Here is a 24,618-nt window from a genome sequence, read left to right as displayed (position 1 = left end):
AGTTAAATGCTAGACAAAAATATTGTTGCTCAAATGAGGAAAATAACACTGTATTAGAAATAATCTTGAAGTCATTAATTTTCAAATAATAGATTCAACATGACAAATATTTCCCTAATAACAAAACAATCATTAATACATAAATTCTAAGTTTAAATACACTTAGTTTTCTTCCTTTCTTTCTTCCTTCCTTCCTTTCTTTTTCTTCCTTTCTTTCCTTCTTTCTTTCTCTCTCTTTCTTTTCCTTCCTTCCTTCCTTTGATGTAACAAACCATCACCCTTTTATCCTTATCATGGTTGCATTGCTTAAATGAATCAGGATAACTCTCTCCCAAAAAGAGTGCTCACAGAGACATCACAAATAGAAATATATGTGAAGCAAAACAAATATATTGTTGGTTCCAGTTGTTTCAAAGAGCAGAAAGGCAGTCTTTCATTGGTTTAAGACACACACAGTACTGTTTTTAGAGAGCCACTCCTTTTGGCATAGTTCTGCTAGTAAAACGTCATGTGTTTCATGCTTTACTTAACTCAAGATAAATTTTTAGAAAAATTCAGTTCGTGCTGTGAGAGAGTAAGCACTGTCAAATTTTATAGTTAAGACTTCAATGGTATGAGAGCAAGTTTAGAAAACATTTTTATTAGACAAATTATTTAGACAAATTATACACAGAAAGCTCTGCCACTCATAACTGAGGCCTCCAAAAAGTGTTTTGTGTATTTGTATAATAGGCAATACATCAAAATAGGCCTATTTTAAATATTGTACATGGTTAACAGTTTGTTGATAGCTAAAATCACGGCAACATCTGGTATGTCCCTATATAGCTTGTTGTAAAGAATTTTTTTTTTTTTTTTTTAAATCAGAGTTGTGAATGAGATCATGAGTGTTACAAGGGAAAACAAGTCGTGCATGCACTTAGGTACTTGTTACCCTGGAAACAAAATGGTTTTTGTATGATAAGAAAATTTTCTGCCTTACACAGTAGACAATATTTGAAGATTTAGTACAAAAACAGTGACAGTACAAGATGCTCCCCAGAACAGAATTAGCATCAAAATATAATATACCTTAAGAATATACCTTTTAATTTCTCCTAAAGCAAATCACATAGGTTGATTCCTATATCAATCCTTGCTACGGAATGAATTAGATTAAAATAAGTGTATGGCTGCGTGAAAACACAGGATAAGTTCTTGCTTCCTACTTACCACATTTTAATGTAAGGGTTACAAACAAAGTTCATTCTCTATTTCTAATAGGTAAGAATGCTACTTTAAAAGGGTTGTGCACAAAGAGCCACCGTGTTTGCTGTCACCTTCCTATACACTTGGCACGAATGTAAAAAATACATAACTCCTCCAAATAGAACTGAATAAAAAGGGGGGGAGGGTTAAGTCAAGAGCCCAGTATGGTCATAACATTTTCTTCTTTAGGGTAATGTAGGACAGTAATTAAGGCCACATCAATATTTCTTAAGGGCTCCCACCTCTCCCCAACTACAGTTGTATCGATTGGCTTTCTGCTTTGGAAGAGAATTTATTAACCTTCAACGATCTACGTTTCAACTCTTCTAGGGCTCACTCTATGTGCTGCTGTGGATGTGGTCCGGCTAATAGCATTTTCCACTTAGATAATTCATTAAAAGTAAAATTATCAAGGTTAGCTTTATACACTGCTGAGTAACAAATGCAAAACCTACTCAAAGGAGTTACATCTAGGAACAAATATTAAATCGCCCTGGATGTTTTAATAACAAAAGTATAAAATATTCTCTGTTGGCAAACAATGCGAGTCAGAAGAACATTAAAGCAACCTGCCTTTTCTAACTGAAAAGACCCCCTGCCCTATACATAGCTCCTGTATACAATGCTTTTTTTTTTTTAAACTAAAGCTTTATTAAATGAATTGCAATAGCAATGGCCGCCCTTCAATATATATACACATTATATAAGTGCATATATATGTATATATAGATGAGATACTAATTTATTTAACACAATAGAGGCTTCTGCCATATGATAAAGTTTACTGTACATAAGAAAAAACTTTTAATACTGTACAATCACATAAAGGTCATATGCACTGTTGCAGTGCGAGAGTAGTTTTAACTGTAGTCTTGACTGGCATATTAATGGCTTTTTTTGTAATCCTACAAAATTGCATTCTCATATTATGTGGCCTGAATGGTCTTGAAGTTATCTTATAAACACTGCAGGGGTTGCCTTTGGTCCACAGTTAAAGGACACTCAACAGCAGTGGAGCGTTGTATGGATGCAGCAGAAGAATGTAAAAAGACTGAAGTTATTGCAATTATAGTTTTAAAAATAGAGAAATGTTATGTAAGAGGCCTTTACATAAAATTAATCCTGCATATACTTTTAGTATACTCAGTGCACATTTCCTATACTTGAAGTACAGTATATGAAAAGCGGACTAATAGGATCCTAGTACACTATATTCTGGGGGAACAAGTTGAGTAATGAAAAAAAGTGGAGGGACATGTACAGAAAGAAAGGGAAAAAGAGAAAGAAATAGAAGAGAGAGAGAGAAGAGGGAGAAGGTGGAGAGAAGGAACTAGAATTGTTACTAATAATCCTGATTTTTTTTTTAAATGTTACATCCATGTTAGTCCCACAATATTACAGTTGCTCCTCACAAAGGGAGTCCTACGAAAGAAACAGTGAAGAGATTTTGTTGGATGCTCATATGGAGGTGCCTCGGTCTGGGTCATTACCCAGATTGAGCCCCAGGGTAGGAGTTGGTTGGTAAGGAATAGATGACATTGTTTTTATAGGACTCCTGAAAAAGCCCCCATTAGGTGCCCTGTGCCTAAAAGGGCCAGTTCGGTGCTCGGGCACGTTGCCAAAGGCGAAACCAGAGGCAGCTTTAGCTGATAGTGTGCGGCTAAGAGTCTGGATCTGCTCTGGGATAAAGGTTGTTGTGGTGATATGAGTGTTCCTGAAATCACTGATTTGCTCCAGTGCTTGTCGTGTTGGCAAAGTGTCAATGTCCAGAGGGGTCAAGTCAATTGACGAGGTGGAAAACTGTTTATGGGGGCTGTCGTCATCTGTGCACAAGCTATTTACACGTCTATGGAGGTGCTCCAGGTCAATTTCCTTGTCATCCTGGAGATGAAGAAAAAGAAGATAAGGTTCTCATCAGTACTAGCTTCCATGGTTAAAAAAAAAAAAAAAAAAAAAAAAGTAGTTCAGCAAACATGATAGGTAATCAACTGAACTTTGGGATTTATGCATTTAACAAATCTCTATTGAGCACCTAGTATGAGCCAGGCATTGTGCTAGGTTCTGGGGGTACAAATATGACTCTGAAATAAGGTTTTCTATAATAAATATTTTTCTTGCACAAAAAGTTCTCTACATGTCACATGCAACTACAAAAATAGGGGAGCGATTGCCTTCTATGAGATCAGGGACAGACCTAGGCAAAGCTGTACAAATAAAAAATATGGTTTTAACAACTTGCTCCCCCTCCACACCTCTTCTTTCCATGTGCTTCCTCCTTTTTCAAGGTGTCTCCCTCCAAGTTGGGTTTCTGTTCTTTTCTATTATTCCCTCCCTAACCTTAACTTTCCATTCTTGGTGGGAAGTGATACGACATGCTAGTTCACATTGAAGTGTTAGTGACTGTTAAAGGGTTATTTCTCTTCAGGCCAGAGAGATGTGAGATTATTCAGAGAGAGCAACATTCAACACAAGAGAATCCATTTCTAATTGAGGGATGTCATTACACTCAAGTTATTTAGTACCTGAATGAGGCAATATTGTGAGGTCAGTGAGACCTTTAGAGACCTCTTCGAGTCATGACCTGCCAATGACAGCTTTGGTCTAGGGCCAGGTTTATGCTAAACGGCCTCTAAACCAAAGATGCTTTGAGCTATGCTAATGGAGACTTAGTAAGAAGGTACTTAATAAAGGAAAAGGAAGAGAAACCTCAGATTTCTGGTGTTGAAACCAATTCATAAATCCTTAGGATTTTCACTTAAAGTGAGCATTAAAGCCCAATGTTTGAAAAATAAAACTGGCAAGAAAAAAAATGTTTCTTATCAGTCATGTTTATAGCCAAGTTCAATAAATTAAATTCATGAGGATTTAAAAATACCTATTAATCATAAGAAGAGAAAATATTTATTCATAGATCTGGATTAGCTGTCATGAGTTAGAATGGAGTATGTATTTTTTTCATTGTGCTATTATAGTGCTCCTCAGTGAAAAATATTTTGATGTGCATCACTGTTTTTCCTTTTCCTTTCTCATTTTAAAACCCAATAAAAAATATCCATTAATGCAATATTATCACTGAGACTTTAGAGGGTTGAGAGATATAATTTTATGGTTCCCACAGCAACTGTAATGTAGTCATCCATCAACAGATATAATAATGCAAAATTTTAATATCATATATAGTAATTCAAAATATAAGGAGCTTGGGGAGTCCTTAATTTCCAGATTTTTGAGAATATGAAATCTCAGCTATAATGTTGCACTAATGTGGTCTTTTGCATTGAATCACTGTCTATAGAGATTGCATTGAATCACTGTCTATAGAGAACTCAGAAGCTTATTCCATAAAGAAAACACCACAATGAAACCTGCTTTTTAGTTCATACTCTGCTAATTTAGAATATATGATCATTCAGATAGGTAAGAAGCTAAGTTTTATCTTTGGTAAGCCAAGCTTTTCCTTACGCTGCTATTTTCCTATACGCTGCTGATCAATTTTGCATACAAGGCAGTAGAAAGGAATTCTCAGATTACTTTAGAAAAAAATCTGTTTTAAAAGAATATAAACATGTAAAAATTCATATGAATGTGAGAAGTCATTTTTATTTGTGCATTAAAACAGATCTTCTCAGGATTTGCTCTAACCATCAGTTAGCCAAGGTCTAGTTACTGAAAGTTTCAAACTGTCCTTTGAAACTATCCAGCAGATCAAATCACACAACAAATTCAGGTCGTTTTCCATTTCAATTTGTGAAACCTTAGTAAATGAATATGATTTCATTATTAAAAAATTTTTTTCCACCTTTTTGGTCCAGTAGAAAAAAGATAAGTTAATCAAGCAATTTGTTTTAACTTCGTGTTTTCTCTGCTAATTTGTAAATTCCATGATTTTTGATGAAAACAAGGCACATACTACTTTCAACGAGATATTATGTGTGACTCTGCAATTATTCTTCCAGGCCTCTGAAAAAATTTTAATTTAATTTTATTAAAAATTTAATCCTGGATGATTCTACTCTATGGATTTATTAAGCTTAGAGTCATCAAAGAACTAAAAACATAAATCCCTTCTATAGGTCTACATACAGATAGAAGGAAGGAGCCACTGGGGGTAAAGAGACAAATTTTTATTATTTTCCTATGGCATTGTATAGTCTAGACTGAATCTTAGAGATACAAATAATTTACCTCTAAGTTAAGCAACTTATTGAAATAAGATGACAAGCATCTTTGTGAACTGGAATTCAAGGGAATCACTCTTTAAGAAAATGACCGAATGAAAGTCTACCCTGAGATTTGGCAGAATTTTAAAGCCCTTGATGGCACATGAAATGAGTCTTTTCAAACACTGTAAGTCTCTTCTTCATTTATCTGGGATGTCCTAAAATGGTCATGGGTATTGGCATTACTGATTTTTATATTTCATCAATAATTCATTTTCAATATTCCAGGTAAGAAGAAACAAGGACCACCCCCAACCCATTATCCTCTTCCTGGTGATTACCCTCCCTGGAAAGACCACCCACTTGTTGGCTCCACGGAGCGCTGAAGCACTCAATCAAGTACCTCTTTCGATGGGACTCGGGAGCCTTTCCTCTTGTTCCACCAGGTCTCCAGCATGGCTATAAAGCAGGAGAGGACAATTCCAGCCGCCAGGATACAAAAGACTCCTGCAAAGCTCTTTATGTCCAGGGCACCTCCTTTCTGCTTTGTGTCCACTGAGGAGTAGAGGTCACACTGGCCATTCTTTGGCCACCATTTGTGTTTCAGGATGTCCATGTCACCGTTCTGCTGAAGCTCCAGGATCCTTGGGAAAAAGGACACAGCCGTGTGTTAGTGCAGACTTCGTTATTGCTTCGGCCCACAACACAACCATTTATAATCCCACCGCTAAAGGATGGCGGCTGTCAAGGGGAAATGAACGTACAGATTTAGCCTGCAGATGGACTGACGGGACACTGAAAACGTTATTGCTCTGACTTTAGAGACAGAGGTGTGCCACAGGCTGTCCTCTCTCCCTTCTGTACCCTCTCTTGCTCCCTCCTTCCTTCCTGTTCTTCTTTTTTATTTTTTTTTTGATTTTATTCTATAATTCTAAATATCCATACCCCCCCACCCCACTTTTTTGCAATGTGTTTTTACAATTACATTTCAGAGGCACTGTTTTTATGTGACTTCAAGCTGCTACAGTTCTGTGTTCCCTCCCTCCATGCAGAATGACGCTCTGGATCTTAACGCTTTTATGAGGAACGCTTTGCTGCTTAGAGCGAGATGCTGGCATAATGTCGCCCAGCATATGTTACGCACAAAGAAATTCAATTAAAAAGTCTTCTATTATTTAACACAGTGTGGGAGAAAGCCCTGGGACAAGTTTGAAGTTGATAAAATACATCATTTTTGGTTTTTCACACAACTGATGTAGTTTCCCTTTCAATGCCAAAGGGGAAAATAATCTTACCTTGGAGAACAAGAAGAAAAGTTGACCAGAGGCTTTTAGAAGTAGTTAAATTCAAATAAGAAATACCCTTCTTTGTCTCCTTTTTTTCCCCCCTGAGTCTGGGGCCAGCTGCAAAGCTGCAGCTTTTTTAAAGTGTGATTTTTCATAGAGGTTTTATTCTCATTTCCAAATACTCTTTAGGCTTTACCCTAGACCAGCCTACCTCTGGCCCTCCCCTAGGTGTGTCCCCCTCAGAGGGTGAGAATGGCCATGAACTTGTCCAGAGTGTGCACCGTCCTCAGGGGTTCCTAGGAGTTCCCACCAATTTCCCACCTAAATGGTCAGAGAGCTCCGTCAGGACCTGGGAAAATTTATCCCACACATTTCTTCCTGAGGGCAGATCTCACAGCTGCAAAGGCATTGCAGTGTCTAGAGGGATGTTCAGAGAGTGTGGACCGAGTTCAGATGTACGAGCTCAGGCGGGTACACCTTCGTGTAGGTGATCCTTCACTGGGCAGGACAGAGCTGGAGGTGGAAGCGAGGGGGGCAGGGACCGTCTCACTGGGCCACCAGGTAAGTGCAATACTCCAAGCTAGTCACAAATTAGAAACTCAGACCTGACCTCCTATGGGCATGAAGGTATATTTGTCAAGATAAGAGGATTGAACATATTTTATCGAAGAGTTTTTAGCTCAACTTATAATTTGCACATAGCCTTTGGATATATGGACTTCTACTTCTCCTCTTGCCCTAGGTCTTGGGTTATTTGGGGAGACACTGCTTAAAACCTTAGATAGGAGAATGATGTCTATTCGGAAAAAGTAAATAACTCTTTGGGTGGTGCATTGCCTTTTTACCTGTTTCATGTCATCCCTGTGTTAAGAGTGAGTTAAAAGATAATGGCTAGGGGTGCGGTCAACATTCAACCTGAGTCAGCCAGGAATAAGTCCAGCCCTGAGGGCTGTGAGGGAGAGTTGGTCTCATCCCCAGTACCTCAGCTGACACCCTAGGATGGACATTGCACTGGTGCTTCCCTTATAACTTGGACTTCTCCTCTCTTATGATTTTGCTCTGTCTAAAGCTCTGTTGCTTCGGAGGGTTGCTCAAGAAGTGCAATTAATTTGATTAATTGAATTAACCAAGATGATTATGAATATTGATGGATTACATTTCACCCTTATTCCTGCCTCTGCTCAAAGTTATTTGTATTTCCAGAATTTTTAAAAGTTATGTTCCACGGGACACTAGTTCCTAGAGGAGATTCTGCAAGAAAAGGGTTTTGTGGCATTAACTTTGAGAAACACCCTCTCAGAAACTTACAAAGAAGTCAGCATATTAAAGGCTCTAAGAAGACCTGTGGAAAGGAACACTTGTATGATTTTGTTTAATTCGGCATTTCCCCAAATTACCTAACTTCCCTTCTTTTTTCATTTTTTTCTTCTGTAATAATATATAGTAATAATTCATGGAGCTAGAGTTTTGAAGAATACACTTGAGAAATAGTGCCTTCATGGGGCACTGAGCTGGCTCAGTCAGTAGAGCATGAGATTCTTGATCTCAGGATCATGAGTATGAGCCCCACACCGGGCACTGAGCTCACTAAGTACATACATACATACATACATACATACGTATATACATACAGAAATAGTAGGAACAACTACTCGTGGAAATCAGCAGCACTGCATTACATATTACACACATCTGTAATCTTTAATCGCAGCATCAAAGTTGCTTGCTTGGCCTATTTGCAAATATATTCAAGTCATGTTGGCAAACCATTAGCTATTTGCCTACCTAAAGGCGCTGGGGAATCAGAACACCATTGAATACCTGGAAGGGAAAATTTAGTCATCTCGAAAAAAAAATATTCTTGGGGTGCCTGGTGGCTCATTTGATTAAGCATCTGCCTTGGGCTTGGGCCATGATCCCAGGGTCCTGGGAATGAGCCTCGCATTGGGGGCTCCCTGCTCAGTGGGGAGCCTGCTTCTCCCTCTGTCTCTGACCCTGTTCGAGCTCTCTCTTGCTTTCTTTCTCAAATAAACTAAATCTTAAAAAGATAATATTCTTGAATTTGAGATTATAGGTATATGTAGAAATAAAAGGAAACTATAGCAGCATTTGCTTAATGAGAACATATCCAGGCACAAAATGGGCACCCAAGTTTCCCAGCCAGCCTCCTGCTCCCCAAACTATATAGGTCGATGTTTGTAGAAGTGGAAGAGTTTCCCTTCACAACACTTATCACCATTTATAATAATTTGTGGTTCCTTGATTGTCTGTTCCCCTTTCTGGAATGTGGACTCACCATCTTCCATCCTGCTTCACACAGAGCAGGGAAGTATTTATTGATTGAATATGCTCAACATGGTTTTTGATAAAAGCATGCTGTCCTCAGATTCTACTTTTTCTTATCACTGATGCAATTTTCTAACTTATTCCACTCCTTCCTATTCATCTATCCAGTCAATAAATATTTAGAGAGTGGTCTCATGCCAGGTATTGTTTTGGGGACGAAATTTATGTTAAACCACACTGCACATTCAGCCAAAATGGCCTGAGCAACAGTGTGATACTGTTTCATGTTCATTTATTCTTTCATTCATTCCCATGTTCATTCAGGAACCAGTGATCACCTACTGTCTCCTCAGTGGCATCTGGTATCACAACGTGTCCCTATCATTTCTATACCTGAAAAATGATTTGGTTTTTAAAATGATCATTGAGGTATACACACATACTCTATGACACCCATTTTGATGCTAATAGGAGGAAAGGGCCTTAAATCCAAAGAATTCATTTAATTGTGGAACTTTTAGGTTCAGCAAGCTGGGGGGTAGGAGTTGCTGTGGGGGAAGAGTGAGTAAACTTCTCTATTTGCCCTCATACCACAAAGATGTCTTTATGTATGGTCGACCTCAGAAAGCACAGATGCATTACACGGACACCCCATTTTGGAGGACAGGCAGAACAACTCGATTGTAGGATCTCTCAGTCAAGCTCTGAGTAGCCCACAACAGAGTCTAGGAATACAGGGTTGGTGGAATAGAAATGTTGGAAGGGAATGAAAATATTTTCTAAACTCAGAGTTCTGCCACAAATTTTTGCTGCAGAATTTAATGCTCCTGGAAATTCCATTAGAAAAGTGTCACTACACTCTCCTTTTTGCCTTTTAACAAAAACCTATTTAAGTACTAGATAAAGGAAGCTTAGCAAAATCTGATGCACCGCCTTAAAGACAAATTGGATGAGCCCTTATATAATACATGAGGATATAATATATCTCAAATGTTCAAAAGCACTGGCATCTTTTAAAACTTGAATCATACCTAAAGGAAAGTTCTGTATTTTAATTATGAGCATCACTGATGTGTGTGTGTGTGTGTAACATTGCAAGATTCTAGTTGCACAGTTCTTAATGCGTACAGATTTTTAGTTCCATGGAATGATTGTTTTTGCTGTATTTACAATTGCCACTAGATGGCAGTCTTTGCTCACAGAGAACAATGTATTTCGGCCATGACAGCGAAGTGGTGGGTCTGAACGGTATCAAGTATAAACTTCTCAGTGCTGTAACTATTAGAAAGGAAGTTGGACATTAGGCCTTGGTGAACAATTGGATGAGTGAAACCTCTTCTTGGAGTGTAGTCAGAAAAATTCCTGCCATTTTCACTCCAGAGTGGTGAGAGCCATACTTTAGCACTTTTGAGAGTCATTGTGAAAATTCATGAAGCTGAAAACAAAGCACCTTGCTCTTTACTTGCCACTTTGTAGGCTACAATAACTTGAAAGCTAGAATTATTATAATCAGGGTGTGTGACAACCATTCTTTCTTTGCACCTGTTCTGGTACATATTTCTTAATGGAGAGCTATATTCCCAGAGGAATCAGTGAATGATTGATTCACTGATAAGAACATTGCATTTCCTTTTTCTGTCCAAAAGTATTAAAACATTTGTCATTCCATTGAACACAAAAACCTTAGCAGTCCATAAAAGCTAACTTCAATTTGAAAATGGCTAATAGATCAATTCTGTATGCATTGGATTCTTTATTGATATAAATGAGCAAATTTCAGGGGAAGTGAGTAGGGAAGCAGAAGAGCCTTCTTTCATATTCAAATAAAAATATTCAACAAGTTTGAGGTGTTCATCTTGAAAAGCTTTTTACTTACTTTGAAGATAAAACAACCTCATTCGTGTGTGAGAATTACTCTAATTATTGATCACTTACAATTCTTAATTGCTGCTCTGGAAATTGATTTTCAAATTAATTTATAAAAAAACAAGTTGCTGAAAGATGAATGCAAATTTCTGATCCCACATAGGCAAATTTGATTTTGCCTTTAAATACTAATGTAGTCTATAGATTCTTTTCTAATTTTCTTTCTTTCTTTTTTTAAATTTATTTGACAGAGAAAGAGATCACAAGTAGGCAGAGAGGCAGGCAGAGAGAGAGGGGGAAGCAGGCTCCCCACTGAGCAAAGAGCCTGATGCGGGGCTCAATCCCATGACCCTGAGATCATAACCTGAGCCGAAGGCAGAGGCTTAACCCACTGAGCCAGCCAGGTGCCCCTCTTTTCTAATTTTCTTACCCACAGGTAAATCTCTGCTGAACTGTAAAAACGATACTGGTTAAATTGAGAAAAATGACACCTGACTTTTTGATTGTTTCTTCTGGGAACAAATATAGAGGTAATCAGAGAGTTTAAACACTTAAGTACAGGAATTTTTGTTTTCGGGCCATGTATGTAGGAGCTCCTGTGACGCTTTCTGCAGTTGGAATTCTCGCCCCACATTCATAGAAGCATCAACTACTAGAATGGAAATAACAGAAGACATCATCAAATCTCTCCACTTCCCCTCCACTCATTCTATGGAGGAGAAACGGAATCATATAGGACAATAATTTCCCCAAATTATCCCATTCAACCCCCCCAAAATAATTTATATATCACACTGGGGTAGCGTGAGCTGAAAGTCAGGGGGTTCCAGCCACCCCTGGCTCTGCTTTGGCTGTTTTGAAGGCTGAAGGGATCAATACTTTAGCCATATTCTAGTACCTCATCTAAGATACATCTGTTGGGAAGTGCTGTTGTAGAGACAAGATGACTTTTTTAGTGACTAACAGTAAATTCTCGAGTTAGGGCTAGAGTTCAGTTCTGTCTTCCAACACATTCCCCTGTTACCCTACATAACCTCTAATATGTAACTATTTAGAGAAAAGCTCTCTCTTTTAGTTTCACAGATTTGTTAGACTCTGAGTAAAACTGTTATCAATAGGTTTCTTCTAAACCAAACAATGTAATTGTAGAGTGATTGCAAATTTATTCATACTACAATTTGGGTGTGCAAAGAAAATGTACTTTTTCTCCATAACTTAATTGATCTTCTTCAGGAAGACTGGGCCTGCTGAGTGGTGGGAACAAAACTAAAATTAGCTCAATATGATTTAAAATTTAATCTGATCTAATAATTTAACATGTCTCTAGCTTTAGCTCAAGAATTACTCAAGACTTCCGATTCCTTGCCTTTTCCTTGCTTTTTTTCGAGATGGCATCAGAATTTATAAAAGGTATTTTACCCCCTACATTGGAGTAGGGGGGTATAAGGGGAGGCCTGTGGGGAAGGAGCTGCTGGATTCTTGCTGGTACTTGGATGGCTCTGGCAGCTCTCCTTTTATGTGTGATGGGTTCAGCCCTTAGATATTGATTGGTGACTATTGCTGAAGTGGGCAGAGGCTTTAAGTCCCTAACGTTGGCTAACGTCTTTCTCTGTGCCCTTAGGGCTTGTGGGCTCCTCTCTGTTGACCTCTAGGGCACTCTTTCTCAGCTTCTGCCATTTTCTTCATCCAGCCCCTGACTCTTTCTCAGCCTTCAGGTACTACTGTGTTGCCACCTTGTCACTCACCGCAGGGGGCTCCAAAAGCTGTCCAGGTGCTCTAACTAAGCGTTCACACCTCATGGGAGCCAGAGAGGCCTGGGCCCAAAGATGGAACCCTTGCTTTTTCCTGACTGTGCAGTTCTGACTTCTCACCATCTCAGGTCTTCTCTCCTGGGACAGAGCTTGGTGTGCCCATAGAACTCCCCTCAGAGACCTTAATGGTAAGGGAGGCATCACCCCTCTACCCTGCATGTGCATCCCATTCTACCCAACGCCCCTCTACCTGCTCATCTTCCACCTTCTGCCCCTGATGGAAACCTTTGGCCAGAAAGAGGCACAGCTTTCCTTTTTGTCTCCCAGATATCTCTCTAACACCCAAGGCCTTCTTGGTCTATCATAGTAGAAGGGAATTTTAGCTACAAAATGACAGAAACTCTATGGTCTGAGACCTCCAGGCAGTTCTTCAACCTGAAAGTCCTGAGTCAGCTTGACACTGAGATTGGTGAGGATGAAAAACATCATTTTAACATCTCAAAAACATTTACCTGATCTGTTACACACTTATGAGTTACATGTAACCCAAATTAAAAAGATATTTAGGATAGAGTCTCCTCACTTATTAATGTGTAACGTCACTTAACGCTGAGAAGTAAATTCAGGAATAACTGAAAAAAAAGTATTTTTGACACACTGAGTGGATCTGTTTTGGCCCAGAATACCCACATTATTAAATTCATTTGCTGGGTTCTCACAAAAATTTCCTCTCCATGGTTACTGAGAAAGAATTAATAATAGCATGCAGACAATTTTCAGAAAAATGTCAGCTCAATAGGTTGTTCATTCATTCATCATTTCTTTCATTCCGGGCTTGGGAAATGTAGGTAAACTTGGACTGAGGCAAAAGCACTTATCAAAGGCTCGGATTTAGTATTCAATTAAGCGCAGTGGCGCTCTGACTGGCATATCTGATATTGGGACTTCAACATCAGAGTTGTAAAAACAAATTATGTCCATTTCCTGTGAATCAGGCATCGGTGGCTTTTTTTTTCCTAAGCAAAATGTCTTAATGATCGGTTAGTGACATTAGATACAACAGCTACTTATTGATTACATATAATACCTCAGTAATACCAAATAACCCAAAATAGACTAGCAGAAGCTATTTCCTTTGTTGAAACTGGACTTTTAACTAATTCTTCCAGCTAGTTGAGCCCGATGCCCATTGTTTCAATATAGTCCCTGAAGATTGCCTAAGATCTCACAGAGATGAATATGGCATTTCAAACAGGTTTATGAATACCATTCGTTAGGTGAGAGGTTAATGAACATTTTAACTAAGGGCCTGATGGTTGATTCTTACAGAACGTTAAGGTCTCTGAGGCACCTAGTCAGCTGTGTTTTTGTGGTTACAGAAACAGGTCTGAGCTGCATTTGGCCTGCTGGCTAGCTGCTGGCCAGCTATAGAGCCCCACAGCAAATAACTCTATGAAGTCAACAAGTTTCCATTTCGCTGACAGAGAATTTAAGTTCAGAGGGCTTAAATGACTTGGGCAAAGCTACATCATTAGAAAGCATTGGAGTCTGTTTGAAAACCAGAGATTTTGACTCTTATCCCAGTGCTTTTGACCTTGTCTTAATAACATATAATAATCAATATGTAGTAATGCCTATTATTATTGTGTGTGCCTTTAAATGAGCAGAGTGATCATATGTGGGTTTTGTATTTGATCACACTGAGAACGCATTTGAGGTACACAGCATATATTAACAATGGCAGTATAATAGGTCAAGTGAATTTTGGATTTCCTTGGTTTTCTGATTATCCTGGAACATACATCTGGACCTACACTCTGAGACTGGGACTGCCTATGTGCCAAAAGAGTGACTGCCCTAATTATTTGAGATCATGTGGTGTTTGTCTTCTGAGGTCTTTATTTGCTGAATCATTTTCTAGGTGATGGAAGTTTTATCTTGAAATCAGAGGGATGTGAACAAATATTATACTAAGAGAAATTTCAGGCAGTGGCTATGATTTACTGAGAATAGGTAAGACAACTGACTGAAGCAGAAAAGGTGGGGCTCCTTTTATTATTTTTTAAAGATTTATTTATTTATTTGAGAGAGAAAGGGAGAGCAGAGTGCAAAAGAGAGCACAAGTGTGGGCAAGGGGCAGAGGGACTCCTGGCTGAGCAGGGAGCCTGATGTGGGGCTCGATCCCAGGAAATCCTGACTTGAGCCAAAATTGAGAATCAGACACTCAACCAACTGAACCTTCCAGACTCCCCAGTGGGGTTTCTTTTAATCAAAAGATATAAAATGGTTTTAACCATGTTTGACTAGAAGTACTATAAACTAATAAGAAGTTTGTTCGGGTTGGTAAAGAATTACTGTGGACGCTGTATGAGAATGACAGCATGTTGGTACTGGAAGAGGTCTGGGAGATGAGATCATATTTGACTCCTGTCTAGTGAGGTGAAGTGACCTGCCCCGCTCCCCTTCCAGGGCAGAATCAACAGAACTGGAGTTAATTATACTTAGTTATTGCTGGAAGACTGTTGTATGTCATAGACCTGCATAAGAAAGAGAAGTTCCCTGTATTGCTTCAAACCTGATATCTCACCAACAGATTTAAAAAAAGATAGTCCAGTAACCCGTTTAATTGGTCCGATATGCTTTTCTTATTAAGAAAATAGTGTCCATGTCCTTATGTAGAAAGTGATGTCTTCCTAAGGCATCCATTTTTCTGTGTATGGGAAATAAACTGTAAACTTTCTCCAGACAATCTATTTCCCAAAGGAAAGCCAATAGTAAATGCATGCAAATGCCACAAAGTTTACAAAGCACTTATCAAAAACACTGCATACCATTTTATTTACTTCTTAAGATAACTTTGTGAGGGAGAATTATATTGATTGATTGATTAATTGATCGCACCACTCCTCCCCCATTCCTTAGTCCTGTAAAAGGCTTTAAAAAGGCTGATGTTATTAAATTCTCATTTTAAAGCTGGGGAGATTGAGGTTAAGAGGTGAAGAAAATTTCCCAAGGCCACAAGGCTGGTAATTGATCCAGTCGGCTCTCAAACTGAGGTCTTCTGGCTTCAGCACTATTTTGTTTTCTTGAATGCATTGTCAAGGTCTTTATTATTCCCTGAAAAAACCCACTATAAGTGGATGCTGCCTCTTCAGTTCCTGCTGCTTTACTAACTGAGGATTTGACTACTCAAGTTCCTTGGCTAACAGGTATTCCATTGTATCCATTCACAAATATAACACTTTGTGTAATACATCCTGATGTCTCCGGAGAGCCCCATGAATATCACATGAGTTCATTAATCTCTGTGCGATTAGAATAAACGTCAGATGAATTCATTATCATGAAGCACTCAGGGGGCTTTGCCAATGTTATCAAAACAAGGCAGTGTGTTCAAAATAAGGAAGTGGTGTTTTGAAACCTTATCCTTACTCAACGTAAGTCAACATATTGTGAAGTTTCAATCTCTGTGATGCATACTTCCATAGTTATCCCAATGAAATTTTTCCTTAGTTTAAACAGTAACCCGTAAAAGGTAAATATTTATTAAATAGCACTTAACTATTTTGAAAAATGTGCAACAGTTTAAACAATTTTTAGGTTCAACTGTTGATGAGATTTTCGTTGACTCTAAAAAGTCATTCGACTTTATAGATGTGTCATTCTTTGACAATGAGCCTGAAACCTGGTATATGGTGCCCATTCAGACTGATCCTTCAGGGTTAGAGTCAGCCCCTTTGATCACAGGTCTTGCGACTCCTAAGAGGGCAAAATCAGCCTCGTTCACAGAGAAGCAATTGCTTGAAAATCAAATTAGCAACATGATGGATCTCAAGACTTTGGTGACTAGTGAACTTTAATTATTATATATTTTATGTGTTTATGCTGGCAGTAAAAGTCAAGCACTCATTATAGAAATGGCAGACATGATCTTTCATAAAATGAGTGCTGGGCGGCAAATGACTAGATAATCAGGATAATGAAAGCAGGCCAGAAAGATGCTAGAGAGCTGAAAAGACCCTGACGATGGCTCCCACTGAGATGGAGGGCATAATTGCAATTGGAAAGAGAACACTTTTGGTGATCTTTTAAAATGTCAGTTTCATCCTTAAGCTCAGTGTGATATTTGGGTTATAGGGTAAAGGGGAAAAATTCTTTCCTTCTTCAGTGACAAACTGGCAGTGACCATCTCTGCTTACTCTTCAGGCAGTACGAAATCTTCTTAGGCAGACCTTTCAAACATGTTTATGAAAGAGGGCCATAAAGTCAAACTTTTTTTGCTTAGTGTGTTATACACATTTTATGGATATTTTAATATCTTTGAGTCTGACAACTAAGCCTTAAAATAAGTGGGATCTTAAAGTTTGTGCTATGGGTAAGTGGATAAATATCATGATAAAGATCTTTGGCACAGCATTAGGAGAGAGAAGATTACGGAGAAGGAAACTTTTGAATGAACAAATATTCTCAGAACATCTGCGTAAGCACTGAACTTTTTATAAGTTGACTAACAGTTTAAATATGCAGAAGGAATTCATTATTCTAAGAGCTGTTAGAGTAGTAGGTACTCTACGATGAGAATTTTTTAATGATGCAAACATCTCCTGGTTTGGAGGATATATATCGACATAACGTTTAAAAAAAAAAAAACAAAAAAAACCTCAGGGTCTATTTGTACTCAAGATGGTGGACAAAGTCAATGTAACCAATTAAAATTCTCTGCCAAGAGTTAGATCATTGATAATAGTAATAGTACAACTTTAGGAAAGTAATTTTACTACGTTTTACCTAGATGGACAGTCTAAAGTCCTTTTAAAAAATTATATTCTAACTTTCCAGGTGTATTATATTACATTTAGTATTATTCTGACTCTGCTGGAAGTGTTTCCAATTTTTTAATAAAGAGTGTTAAGACAGTAACATCACATAAACTTTCCTCCAAGTGACTAGACCCATACAAAAACAGTCTGTTCACTGCAGACATTTTAAAAGGTGAATTCATCTTTCTAATTTCTTTCCATTGTGAATCTGAACACGCTATAATGTTTCTATAAATGGGAAAAAAAAAAACACCAGTCATCTCTTAGATGATTATCTGTAATCGTGTTCCTGTGTAATTCTACCGTAACGTGATTCAGTGTCCAGGAAGAGGCCAGGCTATGAAAGGCACTGTGCAAAAGGGTCACCAAACCTTGAATTTGGAACGAGAGGTTAGGAACAGCGTTGTGGAGTGCGTGTTGTTACAGCTGCCTCTTAAAGAAACTTACCTGGCTGGAAACTCGATTTTGGACTTGTAGCCTCAGAACTGTGAGAACTAAAGATCTGTTGCATAGGCCTCCAGTTACTGTGTGATAGTGGCCCGCACAGACTCACACAAACGGATTGTGAACCATAGGGCACGGAGGCAAGTGTCACGATTTGGGTAGGGCTGTTATTTGCAGGTGACTTTCCTGTCCAACAGTTTTTCTGGGATTTCTCTTCTGACCTCCTTCTTTCTCTCTCTGGATCATGTTTGGGATAGAACTGGTCTGAGATTCAGAACCCAGAGAATTTACGTGTCTTCTTCTCCCTCCCAGTAGTTAGGATGTTTTTAAAAACTAGGATATGTACAACTATAAAATTTTCCTTTTTAAGATACCACTTTATAATTTACAAGGTGTTTTATTGTCATTGCTTTACTTTTGTTACACAGTCCACAAATTAAACAAATAACCCTCTTCTTTATCATTTCCTTTAATAAGCCAAGTGTTCATTTATAAACTTCATTAATTTAACTCCTGTGATGTGAAATTTCTATATCTGAGATGTTAGTCATATTAAGAACATTTGCTAATAAAAATTATGCAAATGAGAATGTGGGAGAGATATTTGAACTACTTAAGAAATGAAATTGTTTTCAAGTACTTCACCTATGATAACCTGACATGGCAAACTACTGAAAGCAAAGTGATAACAAGTCATTATTTATCACGGGATCTCTCAAACCTTTATTATGAATGCTGATCATTACCTTTACTTTCACTGGTGAGAGCCAGGCTCCATTAAAAGTGTAATATTGTCAGATGTGTAGCATTAGTTTTTAGGCTAATAACAAACACCCACCCTTTGGGCCTTTGTTAATCAGTAGGAACATGAATTTTAAATAGAATACCTGGATTCCTTAAGTAGTTAAAAGAATAAGTCTCACTTGGAATAGAAATATTGGCTGTCCTTTTTTTTTTTTTTTATGAGGCAGCAAACTAGGGTACTCTGACATAAACGGTTATTTATAAAAAAATTACATAATGTAGTATAAAGTAGCAGTGAGACCTATCTAACTCCATGCAGAAAAGATAATTGATGTGTTACTGCTGTATTTCACAATTTAGTTTTCCCACGCATGGGAGATATGCTAGGAATTAGTCTATTCCATCTTCTTAATGAGACTTATCTATTACCTCAGATAATGTATCTATTTTCTTCACCAGCAGGACTAACTGTGTATTGGAGTGAAGTTTTCAGCAATTATTAGAAAGAAAATTTACCAACAGATATAAAGGGAATAGTCTATCTTTCCACGTGTCTATGTGTCGAGATAAAATGAAATGGCAGGGGTGTGCTGTCATGAAGTGGATGTTGACTCCCACAGTTCCTGTGCAAGCTCATGCGAGCTGCTTGCAATTTTTCTGTGATAATAGCAAGAGAGCTATGCATGGCACTGTTTACTTACTTGATGATAGTATGGGAGGCTTCAATAACTCAGAGAAGAGGCTTGATAAAAATGGAGTGTCATTTAGTCCTGATAACGATCGTCAGAGAGACTGTGTGGCTAGTTTCTTTATTCAGAAATAGGTCTGATGATACCATATGTGGTTATGTACAAAGTGGAGGCATTTGTGAAGCCTGCTATTTCGCTACTTTCCCCCAAACTTGACATAATCAGCCTTTCACATCTGTTCCAAATCTTGGTGAATTAGAAATAAAAGCAACCTAGCTAAGTGGGGATCTGAAATATTTGTAAGAACTTTGATGACTACTTGTGGGAGTGCAATTTACCCATGTTTGGATATCTAGTTATATTTGTCAGTAACTCCATTGCTCAGAATATTGGTAAATTGTAAAGAATCTTTACCTTGCATATGGCAGTAAAGAATAGTGGTTACTGCACTCTACTGGTTTCTAGATAAGTAAAAAGGATAAAACCCTCTGATGAAAGTATCACTAAAGTAAAATTAAGCTTTTTGTTTTTTTAAAGATATTATTTATTTATTTTTGCAAGAGAGAGAGAGAAGTGTGAGAGAGATCATGAACTGGGAGAGAGGCAGATAGAGAGAGAGAGGCAGGCTCCCTGCTGAGCAGGGAGCCCGATGTGGGGCTTGATCCCAGAACCCTGGGATCACAACCTGAGCTGAGGATCCGTAACTGACTGAGCCACCCAGGTGCCCCAAAACTCAAGCTTTACAGATCACTGCAAGTGATGGCATTCCATCTACAATACATTGGCACACTGCCACAGCAACAGGGTAATGTGAGAAATAGACACACTTTGCAGCACGAGTAACATGACCCATGTTACTTACTTTCTAGGAGAAGAGACTACACTGTATGAGACTATAGTGAACTGATATTCGTGTAGTTGTAATGAAAAAAAAAGAGACTTATGCTCTTATCTAGTTTTTGCAGTGAGGCATGACTTGCAACATGAATTGGAGGAAATTAAAACATAAGGAGTGCTTTTAGATTCTTTGTTACACTAAGCAGCAAGTGATTTCTCAGTGAGCCTCCATGATGCTCCACAGAGCTCTGGAGAGCCCCCAGGATTTTTCAGATATAAGAATTGTCTAAGATGCATGAACAAGATAAGCTGGTATTGGGGTGAACATCTCTAGGGATGAGAGAGGAGAGAGAGTGTTATTGCTTAATGTCACTGATCATAGCCTGAGACCATTGGTCAGAATTCCCAAGTTTCTGAATTTTTAATTTTTTTAAACTTTGGATTCTATTCTCCTTCAGTTCTGGGCAATAGTTGCCTGGAGCCATGCAGATGGTAAGTATGGTCAACAGTGTCCATAGAGATGATATCTAATAACTGACGACAGGGCTCATTAAGTCTTAGCACTAACCCTCATCCCACTCCCCCCACCACCCAAGAATCAATGGCAAGTATTCAGTTTCTCTTCCATCATCTTCTCCTACCCTGTGTTAGTTTTACCATTTTCACTTATGATAAATCAGGATATGATCCATAGAGAAAAATGAGGATACATAAGGTTGAAAGGTACAAACCCAATATACTAGGTGTTTTAGTGAGCAAAAATAGATGAGATGAATTCTACTCATGAAACCACTTGCAAATATGCAGGTGGATGAAAGGCATCATAAAATATGATCAAGAGAAATCAAATAATGACAGTGAGGGACAGATAAGAGTTTAGGACATGTGAAGGAGAGGAAACAGTTTAAGGATTGAGTTTTTTGGAAGAGGAGAGTGTAGCAGTAAAGAATATGAATATAGAGTTAGACCAACCTGGGTGGAATCCTTGTTTCTTTACTTCCTGAGTATGTACTGGCAAAGCAATGTGACCCCTCTGAGCTTCATTTTTTCTAGTCCAGGAAATGAAATAATACTGATCTTAAACTGTAATGTGCATTCATCGTGCTCAGCATGATATTAAGTTCTCTATACCAGGCAGCTAATATTATATTCACTATAAAGACTAACATGGTGCATCCATGAGGAGAGAGTAGCGTCCATTTTCTTACAGGGTTCCAATTTCTCTTTTTGGAATTGACCACTGACATAGACAACAACTAAGTCCAAACCCATTGTGCTGCCTAAGGTCAAACGTCTGATCTGATAGTTTAGCCAAGAAAATAAATAGAGTGTGAAGTATTGAGATTGTGGGTGAGGAAGCAGGCAGCTGTGAAAAGCCTAGGAAAACAACATGAAGCTTTTAGGAGGCCAAGCCAGGGGCCAGAAGCCTTAGGAAGACAGAAGGACAGCCTCAATTTCAGTGCCATCATTTACTATCTTCTTAACCATGACTTCTCACTGACCTGGGTTTAGTTTGAGGGACAGAATACAATGTGGGGTGAGGACACGACATTTCAATAGTGCTAGCTCCTTCTCCAGATTTCTTGTCAAGTTGAGACTGAGGAGGCCACTGAAGGACCTGTCACCACCGTACAGCAAATTCACAGCTTCCCAGGAAGCAACATAGTCAATCACTGTCCTTCCCATGAAGGCTGCAATCAGTAATGCCACAGGAGCATTTCCGCCCAAGAACCAATAACCGCCTGGAACTGTGGGAGACCCATTATGACCCTGAGAATGTGATGTGGAAAAACGGGATGAATAAAAGAATTTACTTAGCCAAAAGGAAAAATACAAGAAAAGCAACACCAACACATGCTTAATTATGAAACCTTACTCTCACCCTAGGGGAGTTCATGGATTCTTTTTCCTTTCTAAAGATTTTATATATCTATTTGACAGACAGAGATCACAAGTAGGCAGCGAGTCAGGCAGAGAGAGAGGAAGAAGCAGGCTCCCTGCTACACAGAGAGCCGGATGCAGGGCTCGATCCCAGAACCCTGAGACCATGACCTGAGCTGAAGGCAGAGGCTTAACCTACTGAGCCACCCAGGCGCCCCGAGTTCATGGATTCTTCAGCTAGCCACAGATCCACAGATCAGCCGAGAGTGCAATGGGTAGATCTGCTGTTATTTATGAGAATCTGACTCCTGGACGTTTCATAAGATCACATTTTAATTTTTGTTCTGGGCAGAAGAAAGGAGGTTGTCAGATGACACTCAGAATTTACATTACTTTTGTTTTGGATAATATTAAAAATCTACCTTTATTGATAGTATCAGTGCATTTTTATTTCTACGAGCTTTTGGGGACTTGAGAATGATCCTAACTCAGGTATTAACTGGACTTGGAAATTCCAGTCAGGATATTGACCCTCAGTTTAATTTACCTCTCGTTTAGCCCTGTAACACATCACCATAGCAACTCTCCCAATATTCTCTACATTTCCCAAACCCTGAACTGCCCTTCCACCTGTCTTGTTCTTAGCAGAGGATCTTATTGCCTACTTTATTGAGAAGATTAAGCCAGTGGAAGCCTGATGGTTGTAGGATGAAACTTCAGGTTGTCTCTGGTCCCTTCATCTTAGTCCCTTATGTTTTTTAAAACGACATCACTCTCTTCTATCCTAATTCTTACAAAAAGCATGTCTACTCCAGTCAAAATTAGCTTTTAACGGAAAGCCTTTATCTCCAACCATATGTAACTATTCTTGAAGTTTCCCACTAGAATGATCATCAGAATCACTTGCATTTTCTCGGCTACAGAACAAAGATTCTTGTTTACTGGTTCAGAATCTTCGCCCCTGGGAATTCTCATCATCAAGCTGTGGTGGAACCACGGATTTATCCATCTTTGAACTCTCTCCAGAAGTTTGCTTCTAATTTTCTAATGAGTGTTTTGTTCCTTCAACCCAGTGATCTCTTTGATCTCTTCCAAAGGATTATGATGGTAATGGTGTCGGGGATCTTTGAGGGCTCTGCAGTACTTACCGTAATAGTTTGCACAGAGGATGACGTTGTCAATCGATGAGCAGAGTGAAAGGCTGAGCTCAGGAGGGAAAACTAGTATGTGCTCACTGGGGGCAGTAGGCAGGAATAATGCCCAATATCTCCTCCTAGTTCTGGAGCACCTATCAATCTCTTCACCTGCATTATTCAATTTATGGTGATTCACTCATGTAAGTCTCAAAACCACCCTGTGACTTTACTGATTTTATCCCTAGTCTTATGTATTTAGAAACCCAGGAACAAGGAAATGGAAGTCTTTTGTGTAAGATCATAGGGCTAGAGAGTGTTGTTTTTTGGCTTGTTTTATTTTTGGCAGGGAGAGGGAGAACAAAAAACCTGTCCAAAGAGAGCATTGTAGAGGTTCCATTAAAGAAATATTACCTAGTTCTGTAGAACCAGGTGAGGTCGCTTTGGCAAAAGTGATCAAAGAAAGTGTCATAAAGGAGGCAGCTACTTGAACTAAGGCTTTGAGATACAGAGTCTTGGTGGACCATTTCAGGAGCCATTTCAGGAGAAGGAACAGGACAGATGGAAGCGAAGTGGTTGGACAGAAGCTTCAGGTTGCCTCTGGTCCCTTCATCTGTTGAAGGAAGCTCAGCGCCACTAATTCTCCCTTCCCTACATACTCAATTCCAAGAATGAGAAAAAAAGAAAGATGACGGACAGGTGGTTCTACGAAGCATGGAAAGGAACTGTGATTGTTTTCCCATCAGTCACGGAACTTTCATTTTCCCCTTGAAAAATCATTCCAACTGTCCTTCTCCCTCCTTCCTAATCCATACTTTATTTTGCAAATGATCATTTCCCTCATATCTTGCCACTTTGATAAGCTGCATTTTAATTCATCAACCTTCTGAAAGCTCTTGTATCACAGAGGGAACTAGTACATTTTGAACACCGAAATTTAAACTTACAAAATACAACGAAACAGAAATGATCTTTAAAATCTTATCAATTTATCTGTCTCTCTCTGTCTCTCCCTCTCTTACATACACACATACACAATGAAGGAAGAATAAAAGGTTGGCATGCCCATCCCCATCCAATTTACCTAACGTACTTAATAAAATGAAGAAAATAATCAGGACAAAGGTAACTTTTTGTTGATACCAAATGTGACTCTAACTGACTATACCTGTCCTTTATCCAATTTTTGCCCTGGTTTACTTAACATTTATGACTTGGCAAGAATTCTTGACAACTACAATGAAATATGAAGATACAATACATTTATCACAATGATCTATGTTTTCCTTTGGGCCTTATTTCTAATGTGAAAAAAAAAAAAAAGCAAGAAAAGTAATTCAGAGCTCCTCCTGCCTTGAGCCCTTATCTCTGTCAGCCTCCACGTCATGTTAGACCTTGCAAGTAGAATGGATTATTTGGCACACATTAAAGTTATTTTAGGGGGTTAAACATACTAGAAATGAAAAAAAAAAA

At 38.6% G+C, this 24,618-nt stretch overlaps 1 protein-coding gene across 1 annotated transcript in view; it reads right to left on the bottom strand.

Moving 5' to 3' along the window:
• Positions 1–226: 226 nt before the first annotated feature.
• Positions 227–24,618, bottom strand: part of GRID2 (glutamate ionotropic receptor delta type subunit 2) — a 1,463,802-nt gene continuing 1,439,410 nt past the window's right edge. The window contains 2 exon segments of the mRNA XM_047717994.1: positions 227–3,129; positions 5,812–6,052. Coding sequence (XP_047573950.1) covers positions 2,707–3,129; positions 5,812–6,052 — 664 coding nt within the window. The 3' untranslated portion in view covers positions 227–2,706.

The sequence above is a fragment of the Lutra lutra genome, chromosome 2 (assembly GCF_902655055.1).
Source record: "Lutra lutra chromosome 2, mLutLut1.2, whole genome shotgun sequence".
NCBI lineage: Eukaryota > Metazoa > Chordata > Mammalia > Carnivora > Mustelidae > Lutra > Lutra lutra.
Note: the sequence above shows the minus strand (reverse complement) of the source record. Positions and strands in the feature narration are given on the sequence as shown.